The sequence below is a fragment of the Poecile atricapillus genome, chromosome 4, assembly GCF_030490865.1.
Source record: "Poecile atricapillus isolate bPoeAtr1 chromosome 4, bPoeAtr1.hap1, whole genome shotgun sequence".
In the NCBI taxonomy this organism is placed as follows: Eukaryota; Metazoa; Chordata; class Aves; order Passeriformes; family Paridae; genus Poecile; species Poecile atricapillus.
Window position 1 is genome coordinate 18,440,622 of NC_081252.1, and position 18,188 is coordinate 18,458,809.

At 38.3% G+C, this 18,188-nt stretch overlaps 1 protein-coding gene across 4 annotated transcripts in view; it reads right to left on the reverse strand.

Annotated features, from left to right (window-relative positions):
* Positions 1-18,188, reverse strand: part of ARHGAP10 (Rho GTPase activating protein 10) — a 352,903-nt gene that overhangs the window by 218,625 nt on the left and 116,090 nt on the right. For 3 of the 4 annotated variants that reach the window (XR_009277693.1, XR_009277692.1, XM_058839199.1), the window contains exons 20-22: positions 15,454-15,616; positions 5,133-5,264; positions 4,088-4,179 (exon numbers count right to left, since the gene is read on the reverse strand). Coding sequence is in view for 1 of the 4 variants with exons in the window: in XM_058839199.1 (XP_058695182.1) it covers positions 4,088-4,179; positions 5,133-5,264; positions 15,454-15,616 (387 nt within the window). In the remaining 3 variants the exon portion in view is untranslated. Of the gene's footprint in view, positions 1-1,741; positions 1,885-4,087; positions 4,180-5,132; positions 5,265-15,453; positions 15,617-18,188 lie in introns of all 4 variants that reach the window. The other variant, XR_009277694.1, reaches the window with a different exon arrangement.

The window sequence follows — 18,188 nt, forward strand, 5'->3', positions numbered from 1 at the left end:
TCCATTGCCTGGGTGCCACTAACTTCAGCAAGGCTGAATCAAACACTGGTTCACAGTGATTTCCACATCTTTGTGGAAACTGGCTGTTTTGGGAGCAAATCTAACCTGCATGGTGTCTGGCACAAGAGGGCCTCCCTTTCTTAGGGACTGTCAGGGTAAAAACCTCAAAAAGCAACATAAATGAGGATTACTGAAGGCAACAGAAATCTCTCTGCTAAAACCACTACAGCACTACTGAACACACTTCCATAGAACTCAATGATGCTGGCCAATTTTTCATCAGGAAATTCAATTAAAGCAACCAAATGTGCTTGCAAGCCCTCTGTTTAGAAATCCCTTTGGGTTTTTGAAACAATCCCTGTGGATTGCGTTGATAGCAGAAATGCAGAAATATTTATCATGCTTAGGGTTAACCTGGAATTTGGAATTTCAAAACTTGCTGTTTCCTTTAATTATGCTGTGAGAATCAGAATTATGTCATGGATGGAACACAGGACTAGGAGTCAGGGAGTCTTCTCCCCGTCTTTCCAAGTGTTCTGAAATACACAGATGAAAGGTGCACCAAGAAGTAGCTCTATCTCCATTTTTAGCTCAGCAAAAGAACCATTTGCACATACAGTGCAATACAGTATTTTGGGAGTACCACTTCTCTTTGATGTAAATCCTGGATTGGTCAGGACCATAAAAAGAGACAGTCCAGGAGCCACAGCATGAATTAGAGGGCAGAGAGTGCCTTGGAGTTTAAACCAGGAACATTAACAAAGGCTGGCACTTTGTTACAGTGGGAGAGAGAGATGGGGATGACAAGGGTTGTGTCAATGTGGCTTTTTGTGTTCCTTTTATACTTAGTGGAGACGATGGGTGCCCCACTTTTCCTTAGGAACTCTCACAGTTTTTCTCATGTTTTCTCTCCCCTAAAATCAGATTTTAAAAATTGTAAAAAGCTTGATAAGAGCTATCTTGACAAGTTTTCAGGAAGCCGTCCTGCTAGCAGTTCTGCCAAGGAATTTTTATTGTGTAAATACCATTTAACCTATCTGAAACACTTCTCCCAAGTGAAATTCCCATTTACTGACTTCTAAGCAGTCTCTTTCAAGAACCAGAAATTTAATAACACTTGGTTCCAAGACTGGCAAAATTCCAGTGCCAGGCAGTCTGATTATTCTTTCTCTGATTATTGGGTATATCTGCCTCAACAACAACAGACACACACAGCCAGCATATGTCTCTCAATCTCAGATCCTCCTCTGCTTCTTCTCGTATGTGCCCTTATCCAGCTGCAAACTCTTCAAGCTTTGCTTCCAACCACTTGAATTATATTGTTATGTGCTGTCAATAATATAGCCTGTAACAACTGGGAAATAAAAATATTGGCACAGCCTAAGGCAAATTGAAGATTTAAAAAAAAAAAAAAAAAATCCAGTGGATATTGTTCAGATTACATTATTCATTTTCTTACACAATTCAATTAAATAGAAAACTTTGCCTTTTCATCTTACCAGATGGTGTGTTAACATTTATATTCTATGGCACTTTAATGGAAAGACTGGGATTTGGGGAAGCACAATATACATGCAGTACTGAAAACACCTGAATGTGAAAATTCTCAGGTTCTATACAGATTCCTATCATGGGATGCAAAGCTTAATTTAAAATATTAGCAAATCTAACCTTGGCAGAGTGAGACAGACTTTTTCCCCCCCATTTAGAAATAGGAGATGGGAGCAAAGGTTAAACTCACCTTCTTGCACCAATATTACATTTGGCAGCTATGACAGGTGCAAGACTACTTCCCTAAATGCCATTATCCTGTCTGAGGCTGGAGCAGCCAGAAAGATTCATCCAGAGTAATGACAGGTGAGAGAGAACCACTGCTATCAACATCTATGGACCAAGAGAGACAAGCCAAGAACGGGCAAGGAAACAGGAAAAAAAGAAACAAAGCAGAAAAGAGAGGAAAGAAAAAGGGAAAAAAAAGAGACAGTATTAGAAAGTGAGACAGGCCGGGTAGAGAAAGGAGAGACGGATAAAATCTTCACTAATGGCAGCAGCACTTTTTAGTAGACATTAATTTAACAGTTACTTTAATGGTTGATACTAGCTGTATGTCAACTTGATTGATGCGTTGTCACTTTGATAGTTAAGGTTATTGGTAGAGCTGCAGAATTGATGTATTATTACTTTAATTCTTCATTTGGGGGCTTTATTAGGGCATATGGGAATTTAAATTGAGTAACTAAAGAAGCTGAATTGATTCACTGCAATCTGATTTCAGCACAGACACAGGGGTGCCTGATACAGAAAGAAAAGGCCCATGTCGAGGCATTTCAGAGGTTTCAAATGTGGAGACAGGTCTGCACTTGGCATGAAAAAGAGCCATCCATGACATAACCTACTGGGAAAAGTTATGAAATGACCATTATGTACAGTTACTGCCTTATTACTTGCATGTTCTCCTCATTTTTCCTGACAACCCACAGCCTACCTGAGGGTGAGAGCCATGCAGGGCAAGGACAACACCTGTGAAATAACCAGGATACAGCAGAAAAAATCGAAACTAATGTGTTTAAGGACATGTGATTCTTGCCATTGGAAACCTGCAATTGGGTTTTCCAAATGCAATCCATGCAACCTTTTTGACAAGCTTTGAATCTTTTTTGTCTGATGACATGGAAAAAGTTATAGTTGAAACATTTCTCCACAGGTGCCAGAGTCAAATTCTATACTTGTTTTGAGGCAATCCAACCCTCCAATTGAAAAACTCAACTGAGGCTGCAGTGCACCAAATGATGGGGGCTTTGTGACCACCTCTTGAGTTCTTATACAAGGAGAGAATCTTAACATTGCTCTCGCACAAAAACATGACACACAAGGAACTACTTCTTGAAAGACTTTCTTAGCCCAAGCCAACACAACCTTGCTGTTCTGCAGCAGAAATGCCTCTCCCAGACATCAAATCTTTTCCACCATGCACTAGATTTTCTTTCCTGTACACAGTTTGATATCTGCGGAAGAGCCCTATCAGTCATGTTTTAAAAAACTTAAATTAAAATAGCTGGTGTTAAGGACTTTAAAAAGAGCAATCATTTAGCTAATTCATCTTTAAAAGGTTTCCCACCTAACTTGATTCAGACATGATTTGCCTGCAAGGCAGCTCTAATAGGAAACATCAAGAATGATTCTGTATAGTGGGTGCCAGTAGGGAAGAACCTAGTGGGGACCCCAGACCACTTCATACTGAAAAAAAAAAGCAGAACTGAAGTCTGGGCCAGGCTTGCTATTTCCTTGTTTGAGAGAAGACAGAGGACAGGAATATCCTATTATACATGCTATTAAAAAAAAAACCCATAAAATAAGATTTTGCTGAGCAATGACAGTAGTCATTGGCATAAGGTTTAAAAGCTAAAACCTTTCCTATCAGTTTGAAGTCCCTGTGCATTTGCTGAAGGGCACATCCATGGAAGCTCACTAAGAACACAGTCTTGAGCACAGGAATCAAATCACCTTCTGGATGCTCATATCTAGTGCTATATTTGGATCCACAGAAATCATTAAACACAGGCCTTCATTCCATACCTCGGTGAATATTCTTTTTCTACATGCACACATTAATGCAAACCTTGATCTAAGTCAGTATAAACACTGTCTTTTTTCCTGCATTGTTCACCTGATTTACCTGGCACTCTGTTTGCTTGAAAATCCTGAAACAGAATTTTTTCCTTTAAAGGAAAACCCCAGTGTTATTTTATAAAAAGAGTTCACATTTTAAAGAATTCACTTTCATGGGCCAAGGCGTTCTCTTCTATTACTGAATAACCTTTTTTTTGGTACTACAATACATTTAAATGATGCTAAAAAATGATACCAATTGGAAGAGTCTATTCACTCAAAAATCAAAAGCATTGCCTCACAGTGCTAAGGATATGTTAAGTAGCTTCTTCATACCAGAAAATATCTCCATCACCAACTGTGTGCCACCAGCAATGTTGGCAGAATAGCAGTCAGGCTTGTATTTTTATCCAAAGCCATTTTAGCAGTTTTGTCAATTTGTTTTTCATTGCTTTATATTTACTCAAGCAGTACTTACCATCTTCAAATATTGCTCCTATCTGAAATGACAATTCAGAGCTGTGTTCTGCTTCACATGGATAAACTGCTCTTGCTTTTCGGTGGGCAACACTGAAAAATGAAATTATGAATTGTAGCAACTTTTTACTATTATGAAGACACTGTCTCAACCATTCTCTCTCCATTCACATTTGGAGATGACTAAAACTTTAAACACAATCTCACATGCATCATTACAGGCTTACAATTCATACACACAGCCAAAGCTGAAGCTTCACAGCTTAGTGTTGGCATTTCTGAATATCATACTCCCAACTTTCTGCACACTTACTTTTATGACAAACTTGACTTTCAACAATAGTTACATTTTTTTCATGTGCTAGTCTGCAATGAACTCAATAGCAGGCAAAGCATAATATACTTCAAAAATTCAGCCAGTAATAAGAAATAGGATTTTTTTTTTTTTTTTAATCAAGTGTTGGGAAGAATTTGTGACTATACGAAACTACTTTAATTAGAAAAGCAAGTATTGCTAAATTTGAAGGTTAAAGCTGAGATGGTGAAGACCTTCAAAGAAAAAACTCAAAATACTTCAAAACATGGAAAACAACATGGAAAGAAGCAGAAACAAGACAGAAGGAAAGCTGGACAAAAGAGTGAAAGAAAAGAATGAAACCACAGAGGAAGGTAAAAATGGAAGAAAATCTTTCAGAGGCAGCAAGGTTAGGATGAGAAACTTAAATGTGTCAAAGGTGGAAGAATCTGTACTTTAAAAGATTCTCAGAGAAACACTGCAGGAGAGAGACACTATGAATTGTCCACCCAAAACAAAGCCCTCCTGCATTAACCAACAGACCACTGGCTCAGTGTACTACGTGCCTTCCACCAAGCAAGACGTGCAAAGGAAAAATATGATGAAGTGGGCAGGTATTTCATTCTGTCAAAGCTGCTATGGTTGCATTTCCTGGTTTGAGATAATAACTCACATGCCACGTATATTTTTATAAAGACACAGAAAAAGGAGGCAAATAAAGAGCCAGCAGAAGTTGAAGTGCACACCATACCTTTCCACTGCTCTGTCAGTGCCAGAGGCAGGGTTGGGGAAGAAGAAAGTGGGTAGTGCAGCATTTGTGGCAGCCGGGTTAGCAGATGGAATATTCATCCATGAGACCATTGACGGGCGGCTCTGAGCTGGACTAAAAGGAAATATATTCAAGGCAGAATTAACAATGTGAATAAATTTTATCATAACAAAATATTTGAATCTTTATAACTGGACAACCTGTTAGATTTTCAAATTCAAACCAAATCATGTTGTCAAGCTTATTTTGCAGAAATGGCCATCGTATGATTCTGCACTCCTCCTTAGAAGTCTTTTTCCTCCATGCCCTACATCCTAAGCTAAGGAGTATTACCTGAGATGCATGACATAAGCAATAAAAGGGCAAAATTCCCCATTCCTTATCTAATAAAGACAGACAAAGTGAAATTGCATAGAGCAGGCTATTATTTGAACTGCCACTCTGCCTTTACAAGTTTTGATGAATCTATTTAAAAATCTCCTCAGTGCTGTACAAAGGCATGCACAACTGGGAGATTTCTGAAGAGGCTGCAGCTATTACAGTATTGGGATCACGATGCTGGCTCTGGATTGAGATCTCCTTCATGGAGCTGTGCAAACGCTGCCTCAGTGGCTGCCCTCACCAACGCACTGCTCAAACACGTATCAAGTTAATGGCTGAACACAAAGGTGCCACAAGAGGAGAAGAAACAGCAGGCAAAATTTAAAACTTGTATTAGTAAACACACAAAGTTGTCTCCAACAAAAAGAGCATTTCTAATTTTACGCCTTAAAGAACTAAAGTGTTCCAGTACTGGAAGGTTTTCCTTCATTGCGTGGACAAAACAACAAATAGTCCAAAAGCTGGCTGTCAGCATGTCTTCGGAACAAAGAGCTGGACTTCAGGCAGTTTCTAAGCAGAAACAGAATTAAAATCATTTGCACGCAGCAATCGTTCCTCAGAAGTAGAGACTTCCCAATACAGCATTTATGACTTTGTCTTAATTCAAGATTAACACCATAGATAGCCTTCATCTGAAAAGCACCACCAAAATCTAAGAACTCGGTCAAGAAGGTTTTTGTGGGGGTCTAAATGCGCACCTAATCAAGATGGAATGAACACGAGCAAAAAGAGGAATCAAGAATCAGCCCAGTGATTGTAGATGAATAAAAGAAAAGCAGGAAATATAACTTAGATAGCTAATTTTAATCTTATTGTACACTAGGATATTTAATTTCTAGAAGAAATTACCAGTATTTGTTGGTTTGCAGTACACAATTTACAATCAAATTCAACTTTTACAAACTCGTTATATCTCATTCTAGCAATTACATAGTTAAGCAGGCATTTATTTTGATTAATCATTTTTTTTTAATTTAGTACATTATAATGTGAATGCCGCATTCCTTATTACAAGACAATGGCTTTTCCTTTGGAAATGTGTCAGATGGCATTTGAATAAAAACTGGAATTCACAGTTTATAAAACAGCATTCTACAGTTAATTCCACCAGTAAAAATGAAACTTAAGTGTGCTGGAATCATAACCAGAGAGTTTATCAAAACATACTCTGCTTTTAAAATTTATCACATTTACTGAATAAGGGAAGGAATTATATGTATTAAACCGAATGACGAGCTGGATTATGCTGTCTAGAAACCTAGGGAAGAAGATATCCAGTCATCTTTTCTGCCTGGGAATCTTCCACTGCACAATTTTTTACATCTTCCAATAATGGCATACATTTAGGAACAACACCTATATCATTTTGGGGTTTTCTTTTACTTGAACTTGTCTTCTTCCTTCCATTTTTACTTAATAATAGAAAAATTTTCCTCAAATAAAAGAAAAACCTTTTGTTAAAAGTGACTTCATTCAGAGACAAACCAAAAAAATGAACACCAGCATTTGGATAATTTTCTCTAAATACTGAGAATGAAACATTTCTCAGTGGTACTGTAAAGTTTATAAAGTTTGCCAGAAAGTAAATGATTTCTTCATAATTTCCCACACATAATGTATACATGCAGAGTTAATTTTAACTCAGCAGGTCAACACAAAAAAAAGTTTTTCAAAACTAAATTTTTAAAAAAGATCATACTTGCATAGACTAAACTCTTCTACTTAAAACAATCCTGACACTTAGAGAAAAAATATTTTCCTTGCTATTTATTAAATTCAAATCAATGTCTTGGCAGGGATGGTTGGAATGATATGATCTTTAAGGTCCCTTCCAATCTAAGCCATTCCATGATTCTGTGATTAGGACCGGTGTTAGGCTCATTTCTGAAACCTGTAAAACTACTGAAAACAGAAAAGTAACAATGCAAGTATACTGCCAAAGGAGTATAAAAATGTCTTTAATGGAAACTATCCATAATTCAAGAATATTCTACCAAGTGGCCTTTTGTAGTGCACACCTCGGATGTGAGGTTTGATTTTCAACAAGTGAATATTAAAACTTGCATTTATGAAATATTTCATTGATATATGCATCATGTTAATCTCTCTAATTTACTCAATCAGCTCAGAAAAACACACACCACCTGCACCTCACACACAGAAATAATGACTTCAAAGCAATGCTCAGAACAGAGAGAACACAAAAGGAACCCTCTGACCCAGGAAACATTGGTCATTCATAAGAATACTCAGAATAAATACCAGATGGTTTCTTGCTGAGACTTGGAGAGGAAAGAAAGAGGGAAGAAAACAAAAAAGGAAAAAGGTGTGCACATAAAGGAACGGAAGATAAAATAAAATGTTCAGCTCCATGCCATGGCATGTTAATTTCTCAAGTTACAGAGACTCGGCAAGATGCATAATCTATCACCAAGTAAGACTACACTGTCCTTTACCAGACAGGATTGTACAGAAGCATGTTAAAATTGGCAGGTTTTCTACAAATTCTGAGCCACTCCAACAGTTGTAGTGGAAAAACACGCCAGAAGTACAGGTATGTGGAGTGCTCCCTCCCCCACCTTTTTGCTGAATTCCCTTAATACTTTTCAGCTGTAGGGAAAACACTACAGCAGAATTTGACTGTCACTTTAGGCTTCTGGATACCCAGCAAGAGATCATGCTCTACGATCCAGCAGGAGACAGACAAAAGAAATCCAACACATTTTTCAATAGCAATAGTTTCACCATGGTAAGAAAGAAACAAAGAAAAAAATAAAAGTCGATAGCTTTAACTATTAAACACATTCTAGAATGTATGGATTTGGTTGTGAGGTTTGGGTTTTTTTATTTATTTATTGTACTTGGTTACCTCAGGAACCACTTAATTCTTGTTAGTGAAACAGAAGGTTTTACTCAATAAGAAAAATAATTTCTTGTGTAAGCAACAAAAGGTTAGATTTTATTGGTTTTTCCTTGCAAAGGTTCTTGTCATAGCAAGGCTACCTTGCTGTAAAGATTTGCACACCTTGTTTATCAAGATGACAATATATTGGAAAGTATTGCACGTACTATCACACAGCATCTCAACTTTAAGAAGGTATGTTGAAGAAAGTCTTTCTCCTAAGGCTAAAATGAAGGCAATGCATTTCCTGTGGGTAAGAAAAAAACCTAAAAAGGCTGACATAACCATCTCTCTTTGAGGAAAAAATGCTACTGTCTAGTATAGTGAATGATGGGAAAAGGGAGGAGGGGGGAATAGCTTTACTGAAAATAAGCTAGAGATTTTATACTGATATTCAGAAAGGAACTTCTGAAAACAAGATTTTATTGGATGTTTATCTGACTGGTTCCTAAGGTAACACAGCTAAAGAGCAGCCTCTTATCTTGAGAGCAAAGAAGAGAGTCTGTGAAAAAAATCTACACTGCAACTCTTGAGAAAAAAAAGGGTTGTTTCATAGACAAGTTTGGCAGCGCCACGGCTGTTGTATCACAGTGTCTGACTGACAAACTCAATGAAAACGTTCTTGAAAGGTTTCATTACAAGATGACATTGTGTATCAAAGGGTGTTGGTTATTTCTGATTCAATAGTAACCACCACCGTGTCTTCCCTCACATTAAAATCCCCTGTGCCTTGGGGAGTGAGGAGCAGAAAAAATATGTGGCCAAAATTCTAGAAATTGTCGTAGCTGCAGCAAAGCTGGAGACAAACAGAAGGCCAGAATTTCCCCATCTGTGTTCCCCCTGGAAAGAAACTGCATCCTCAAAATTTAAAGTATGCGACATGCAAGCAGCTTTCCTGAACCCTTATTTATACAGAGCACATCAGTCAGCACTGAAATAGAGAGTTTTTAACTTGGATTGTGAAGTCTCAGTGAAGCAGCTAACACGTTAGTGAAACGATCTTTCACACCAGTCTGGTAAATCCAAAGCTAATGTCTACAGCAGCTGTCCCAAGTTAAAGCATTTTTAAATGATAACTCAGACAAAGCAGAAGTGAAATATGTACATCTATAAGCTTAAAGCTTATTGCTGCTCCTTTATGTTAAAAAAAAAAAAGAGGGGGCTGTGTTCCCCTGGAAGCATGAGAAGAAAATAAAAGGGAAAAAAACCAAACAAAAACCAAACACAAACAAAAAACCCAAACAAAAACAAACAAACCAAAAAAATCCCCAAAAAATACACAAAAACTTGATCTCATCCCATGTGGTTGCACGCACACCCCTCCCTGCCCTGAGCACACACCATTTCCCCTGTGCTCACACAGCAGTGCTGCTGTCAAGCTCCCTGGCAGCCAAGGAGATGGCAAGGTCTGTTTTGTACGAACCACATGACTAAGTTCTATTATGCCTGTCTCAAAGAAACTGCAAAATGAGGGCTCTTGCTCTGCTTGCATAACGAAAGGGCACAAAAAGAAGTGCCTGCTCCGCTAAACCCGCTCTCAAAGTGCTGAGTCACTGGAGAGGTGGCAGCTGAAACAAACTGCAGAATAAGCACAATGACCCAACAGCGGCTACAGAACCTTCTTTCAGTAAAATAGGATGATGACATTAGATATTATAAAAAGTTTTCAAGACAGTGAAACTGAAGTCACTCATCATTTATGCAAAACTGCAAATTCACACCACTGCCAGAAAGTACAAAAAAGAAAGTATTACCATTTTAAGGAGACTAGACATGCAGTCTACTGATGTAGATATAACAAAGCTGATGGGAATTCACTCAGCAGTCAAAATTAATAACTATCTCCAAGGCTTCTATTATGTGCAGAACACCACTATCTCTGCCTGCCCTTGCCATCTGATGGCTCTTTTAACATCAGTTTGCTCACCAGCAATTTGAACAGCTTGAGATTTCATGAAGAATGAGTAACGTCTTCCCAGCCTGCTCACAAAGACCCTGGATGCTGCACTGCACAGATCTTGTCACCATTCTGGATATTAAAAACCCCAAAACTAGGCCCACAGCATAGCACTTATATACCATTGAGCTGCACAACAGAATATCTTACTGTCAGGAAAGCAAATTAAGAAAAACTAATAAGAAATGGGAAAAAAAGACTGAATTATTTAATTTTCCATTAGTCCCCTGCACATTCCTGAAAATCCATTTATATTGGTGCTTCCATTTCTCCTCTGGCTTTGAACACCTTTGGTATTTGGACTGCCAGGACTGTACCTTGCATGCTCCTATAGAAGCATGGGATTCAGTTTGGAAACTATGAATCCTACTATTCTTAGCCCAGAAATGCAATTGCTTGAACAAGCCCTTCACCCACCCACCCACACTAGTGGAACCGTTTGAGGGACAGGAATGCTTTCCATCTCCTCCAACTACAAAATCCCAAAGGCTTAGAGAGGGAAAGGTGAACAAACAAGGTAAACAGACACTCAGTATCATCTTGGGGAAGGCTTTCCATATCCTGCATCATAACTCCATCCAGAGCAACCATCAAAAGTCACCATGTTCCAGCCCCCTGGGAAACCCAGACATCCTGCAGTCTCAGATCCCAAAAATGAACTCTCCAGCTGAGAAACAAGACATTAGTTTTCATTATTTGAATGAAGAAGTGATCATGCAGTAAGTGCAGGATACTTCCAACAAAAAAGGGAAGACTGACCCAATTCTGAAAACCCAGCACTGTGAGGGGTAAGTCTGTAAGGTCTGTAGATAAGCCCTGGCACAGAGCATTGTACTGCTGTAAGCACAAAGAAATCTCGTGACAACAAGGGGCCAGTTACAGCAACAAATCTTTCCTTATCAGAAAGAGGTCCTCAGAAAGATTAATTACAACACATAGCGAGTCCAAAGAATACCAAGTGTTCAGCTTTTTTGGTTCATTCTGAGGTCAAGTGAAAACAGACATCAGGCAGCCTACAGTATTTTAGGACATGACTTGTAATCCACCTTTTGACAAATCAGTCATTGCAATAAAGGGAAACCTGTACTAATCCATCAGAGGTGAGCTGCCATTAAAGCCAGAACTCTGGAAAGGCTGAATAGGACAGGCCTCATATCAATAAATGATTCTGTAAGTAAATCCTATAATCAAACCACAGCAGCTGCAAAAAAAAAGTTTCCCTCACCATTTTTAATTTAATTACATCATTCTGCATCTGATACCAAAACTTTGGCAATACCACCTCCTTCACTACAAGAGGACTTTAAATAACACTTTGTCTTTACTTGCTTAGGTATTAGACACCAAAGTGCATACCCAGTTTAGCTATCACTTATCTTCTGCATGTGCAAAGCCATAGTGCAGTAGGGTGAAATTCCAACTTTGTATCACTAAATTTCAATTGCAGGTAAAAGGGAAGATTGACTATAGCTCCACAGTTCAAATGCAGTTTAAGAGCTACCCATAACCCTTTCTAATCCCAAGACCATCACTATTATCAAAACAGTTTGGGGATTAGCTTAGAAAGACTATCCAGCCTCTTAGTATCTGAAATTCTGAACTCCTCTTAGGAAACTACACATTTTAAACTATTAAAAATTTGAGTTTCATACGCCACAGGAAAAAAAAAACACTGAGTGATTAGGGTGCATATTTTTCAGTGCCAGCTAGGATGGCACTGAAAGCAAGGTTACATCCTCCAGCAAAAAGCTATCAAACCTCTCAAAGAAAAGATGGGGAAGATTTACTTACTCTTTTGGGTAAATGCAATAGAAAAACCAGAAACTGTTTAGGAGAGAGTCTGTATGGACACTTAAATCAGAGAGGCAAAAAGGAAGAATACAAATGCTGTGGTTAACATTAAACTGAGATTGCTGTTGCTTCTCTACCTTAAAGGGAAAAAATGTCCATACTAGAGGAGAGCAATCCTTTACCCAGCTCACAACTAAAATTATGAGTTTATGTTTGAGATCCCCATGTGCAAAGCATCCTTGGATAGAAGGTATGTTCAAACAGTACACGTTTATGACACAGTGCTCCATCGAGTAGAAGTGGTAATTTGCCCATCCTAGGTTATTTGAAATTTGAATCCTGTGTCTACAAAAACTACTCTGTAACTTGGTGATTGATGGGAGGGGGGGAAAGCTATGTTCTACCATAGTGTATGCAAAAATAAAACATATTTATTTTTAGTATTTGGCTCTAGATGGAAGTGTGAAGTTATTTTTAACGTCAGAAAAAAGGTTAAAAAAGTTTAGGGTGCATGATAGTCATAAAGCAGCAAACTCAGGTCGCCACTGAGAACCACCCCTGCCAAGCATCACCCAAGTCTCTACTCACCCCTACAGCAGCACGTGACAACACAGGACATATGTCTGATCCACACAGATATTTCAGAGAAAATCTAGCATCAGGCTGACACACACTTACAGACATGAAAACCAACAGCTTAACAGGGCTTCAAAATGGCACATATGTGAAACATCACCTTCGAGTTACACCGTATGCACGGCACATCTTTAAATACTGACATGACAATTGAGCAGTCGGGGCTTTGTGAGATATTTCAAATTGGTGGCAAAGCCCTCGCTCTCTTGGCTTCTTTCACCCCTCAGGCCATGAAGCCCCTCACAGAGCCCATCAGGAAGCACAGGTGTATTTGCTTCCATTTGCTGCTCAGCTCACCATGCTGGAAGCTGTAGTTCCTTTTGCTTTGGAAGGTGGGACAAGGAAAGGGCACGCATCACAAAAATCTCTGCCAGGAAACATCATGGTGACAACAGCTATCATTCTGGAAAAAAACAAACTTCTTTCTTGGAAACAAATACCACAAAAAGTATTCTTGCTACCCATCATGTACGCTTGCTTAAAGCAAACTACTGGTGTAAACCAGACCTTGGGATATCTGACACATCTTGACCCACAATGGAACGTCCCTCCCCCAGGAAACAGTGCGACTAACTCTTCCGCCACCAAGAAGTCACCATCACCTTGTTGACTGCATAACTCCTGAGTGATTGATCTCCGACAAGTAACACCCACGTGTTATAAACATCAGCAGAAACTTGTGAAACCAGATCCTCTGGTACAATTCCATCTCCCCTAGACTCAGTATGGCATCTGCAGTAGCTCAGTGAACACCTGCAATACCATTTGAGAGATGATACTGTGGCTTTAAGAATTGATTTTGTCCCAGTTTGGCTCAAAATACAAAACATTTTGAAATCCTGCACAGACAGAAAGGATTATTCTTCACCTAACTCTAAGGATTGGTCCAGTTTATGAGAACAGTCTACAACCAATAGCCAGTGCTACATTTATTTCCTGGAGCCATGAGAGCTACCAGAGCTACATTCTGCCATTACTACAGTGGAGCTGCTCTGTGTTTTGGTTGGGGTTTTATTTGTTAAGGCAGGGCCTCTGAGTCATCCGAACTAGAAGGGGAAGCCAATTTGAAGTGAGAAAGCTGAGGAAAGAAAGAATGTAACATACACAGACTACTCTCTGTCACTGTCCAGGCTTGTTACAGAGGTAGCTCTTAAGCAGACTTCACAGACAGGCAAGTGGAAGAAACTACTTTTGACAAATAATCTAAATGCACATACCATGCACCTTCATTTTTTCTCTTCCAAAGAGAACTCTAAGTACTGTTTCCAACTGAGGAGAAAACCTCAAGCCATCAAGTCAGGTTTCCAAAACACCAGTGCAGTATAATTTTTTATGAAAATTAACAAATGCAAAGAAAAAAAAAATACAAAAAAAGAAAAAACAAACAAAAAAAAATGTTCCTTCAAACACCTGAAGTTCCCAAACTCTCTGGATAAAACCAACACTCCTCCATTTATTCTTTGAAATTACATTATCACTGTCCTGCTGACCCTGTGTTCCTCAATTAGCTTTCACTGACAGTCCAGTTTTATATCAGCTACAGCATCTATCCCACACATGCACCTCTCTTTGGTAAGTACAATTTACTCCTAATTCTACTCACTTCTACAGGATAGTACAGAAGGCTAAGGGAAGAGGAACTTCAGACCTCTACTAAAGAAACATCATTTATGGAAAACACCTATAAATATGGAATTCTTTCAATATATAAGAAAGAAAAAAAATTGTTCTAGTTAAAAAACACTCAAGTCATCAGTTAATTATGATGAATTATTTTATGATTATCGATATATTCTCATGTGTTACATATATCTACACATATATTTTACACTTCTTTCATCACGAGAGTTGGCTACTCAGAATGCCATTATGGAAAATATTTGTAACAGATCTTTTCTCCAGACCTGATCCTTCCACTCTTCTTGGCACTAAAGGCTGGAAAAGTTTGTCTTGATAGCGGTTAAAGTTTGAATGAATAGCAAACCTGAGAATTCAATTCAAGTTCAGCTCTGATTTAAAAACAAGTTATGGTCAGCTTTTTGTGTATCAAACCTGAATACGTATTAGAGAGATAGGACTAACATTTCAATGACAATTTTTGTTAAATTTAAGTCATGCTGAAAAACTGAACACTTGCAGCATCTACTGAAAGTGACAGACTTCCATTGGAAACCAGACATTTAATTTGTTAAGAGATTAAAAATGGTAATGTTATCAGATAATAGCATCTGAGCACACACTCATTGCAGTGTATTTATCCAAACCCAAAGCTGGGCCCAAAATCTTAACAATAAGTCTACTTTAATATTTTCTTGAAATAAAACTAGAGTAATGCATCATAGAGAATAACATATATTCACTGCTTAAAAAAAAATAATTTAAAAACTATTTTAAATGTTATAAGAGGTCACAGGAAAATGAAGTAGATTTCAATAGAACAAGAACATTTTTTTCCTACAAGCATTCAAGTAGGCTCTAAGCCCCACCACAACATACAAACACATCCTTCTGTAGCAGAAGAAAACAAACAAAATTATATGCAATTTCTAAAAATCACTCCTCACCAAACTGAAAAGGGAAATGTGTTTCACAATCATACCAGTGGAAACATTCTTACTTAATACTCAGTTACTCACAGGTTTGTTGTCCAGCCTGCAAGATCTCCGCTGTCCATGATAAGGTGATTTCCATCCAAGAGCCCAGGGGGGCTGCTGGAGAAGGCAGGTGTCGGGGACTGGGAAGAAAGAGAATCCATGCTCCCAGTTGGGGTGTCTTCTCTGGGAGAGCTGTGACTGTCAGCTAGAAAAGAGAGCACGAGTCAGAATACTCAAGGAATTATCTCATAAAGCCAAATAATCTGTCTTGGATATAATGTCCTGAAATACTTAAGAGAATATTTGTCCTATCTCCACCAGCTATTTCGGAGGACAAGCAACCTCCCAGTATTTCCCCAGAAGGCATCACTGCACAATTTCCCCTGCTGCTCTTGCCAGGCTTTCTTCACCTACAACATATTCCCAGTCCCATTTTAGTATGTGTTTTATGTGAATGAAATGCTAAATTTTGGGGAGATATTTTTAGACAAAGGCATCACTTCTGATAAGAAAATAGTTTAGGCTACGCACATTTGCACGTCCCCCTAAAAACACAGTCTCTGAAGACAATTTAACACACATTTGAGGAAATGAGTGCTCTCAAATACAATAAGCACAGTCTTCTCAAACATGAAACAATGACATTTAGAAAGGTCAGAATAAGCAAGAGATCTCTAACAAACACACAATATCCAAGAATGTTACTTTTATTACTCCTTTTTAATGATGTTTTAAGAGAGCTCATTGTATTCTGATCGACTATTTGTTTTCCTAGGCCACTCTTAGGATATCGCTCAAGAGGCAACATATTCAGATATGATTGATTAGTAAAACATTAAAGGAACAGCCTTCCTATCCCAAGGACTGTAAGATAAAGTTACTAATGTGTCAGAGCAGTCACTGCAAACCACGCTGACACATCAAGCCAAACAGCACGTTCTTCACTGAAAAGCTAACCTTCACCCACACAACTTCTTCCTTTCCATCTTTATTTTTTAAACATCAGCTGTACATTCCATAAATTCTAAAGGAGATATGTGAAATGAGGATGTTTGCAAGCATTAAAGTATCCAGCACAGCTAAGCCAGCAGTCTCAAATGGGGCCTGTAGTTGTTTTCAATATATTAATATTTAACAGTAATAAGGATCAATTCCAGCCACCCTTACCAAGGCTCCCTGCATCCTTTTATCCACCCATCCTACTCCCAGCAGCACTCATGAACACAACCCAAAGGTCTGCCAAATAACACCACCAGAAAAATCTAGAGTGGATTAGATACCACTGCCCCCACAGTCTTTGTAAAAGAGTTCTGTGCTTTTGGGACCAAATGTTTTTGGGGAAAAAAAAGTAACAACTAAGTCCTAACACAGTACCAAAATAATACAATCAAAAGCTCAAATCAAATACAATCAAAAAGTTCAAATATTGTGCTGGCTTGACAAGTTATATCTCCTACATAGAGTAATGTACAAGATGAAGTCCTGTATGACATTACCTTCTATTTCTAAATTAATTAGCATCTGCTCAGGGAACAACTGAGCTTAATTCTACTTCATCAAGCACTACTGTTGCAATGATTTCTTTCATTTATGATTTTTTCTTAATTAAAGAAAGGTGCAATACCACAACAAAAAATGTGGACAATGAAAAGCCACCCTTGCTGGATAAAATCCTTCTCATAACTCTATCACAGCCTCAATTCCTTCTGCTACAATAGCTTAGAGTTAGCAACACCCTCAGCTGTGTCCCCAGCCACCTCATCCTCACCCTTCTCCCAGCAGCTCTGAGAGAACAACTTCCCTAGAGAGCAAAATGACATACAACTAGAAACAGTGAAATGATAAAAATGATCATCTGGAAATTTCTCCCCAAGCAGCTGCTAATTTAAGGACCTAAATTAGCCCATAGTACTGAAGAGTGATTCGCTCTGAGGAGGAGAACATTAACCTGGGAAAGTGAGTCACCTGCACGGTGGCCCAATCCTGCTCACCTGGCACCTCCCCACTGCACCAAGGCCATGGTGCTGCTGCTCCACATTTACATAACATGAGAATCAGAGGAGTGTCAGGTAAAAACTAATTAATTACATCTCATTTGCAGATGTATGTGTCACAGTGATAAACATCTGAGAGATTAGACAGTGGTACTGCAACCTTGATTCATAAATTCCTTAGAACTAGACTTAAATCCTTTTAATCCATCACAATCCCTTTTAAAAGCAATAGTAGTAGCACAGTTTAGATTATCAAACTATACGTACCATTTACCTCAATCATTCGCTTAGCATTACTAAAACACAATTTAAAGGAATATTAATCTGGTTTTTAATATTACAATATGACCAACTCACAGCACCTCCCTACAGAAAGCAGAGGATATTCTGTTGAATTGTTTCTCAGAACACAAAGAAAAAGTTTTAAAAAAAACAGAACACTGAACACTACAGTCACGCACAGCAGAGTCAACACTGGAGATGTAGTATACAAGCAATTATGTTTGACATTATCTTAAATTAAACTGTGTGTTAAATCTTTCCTCAAATTTTACTTCTTCCTTCCTGAGCCAGTGTTTTCTCACAGTCTGTACTGCACTGAGCTCCCAAAACTAAGATTTGGTTTTGAACACTAACAAATCAGGTATTTAAACAGAAAAACGCCTGCTAAATTCTATGTGATTAAGTAAAAACCCTCTAAAAACATGTTCAAAGACACTTTTCATTTCCAAAGTCTTCAATTATCTCCTTTTGTAAAGTAAAACAATATTTTTATTCAGGAAG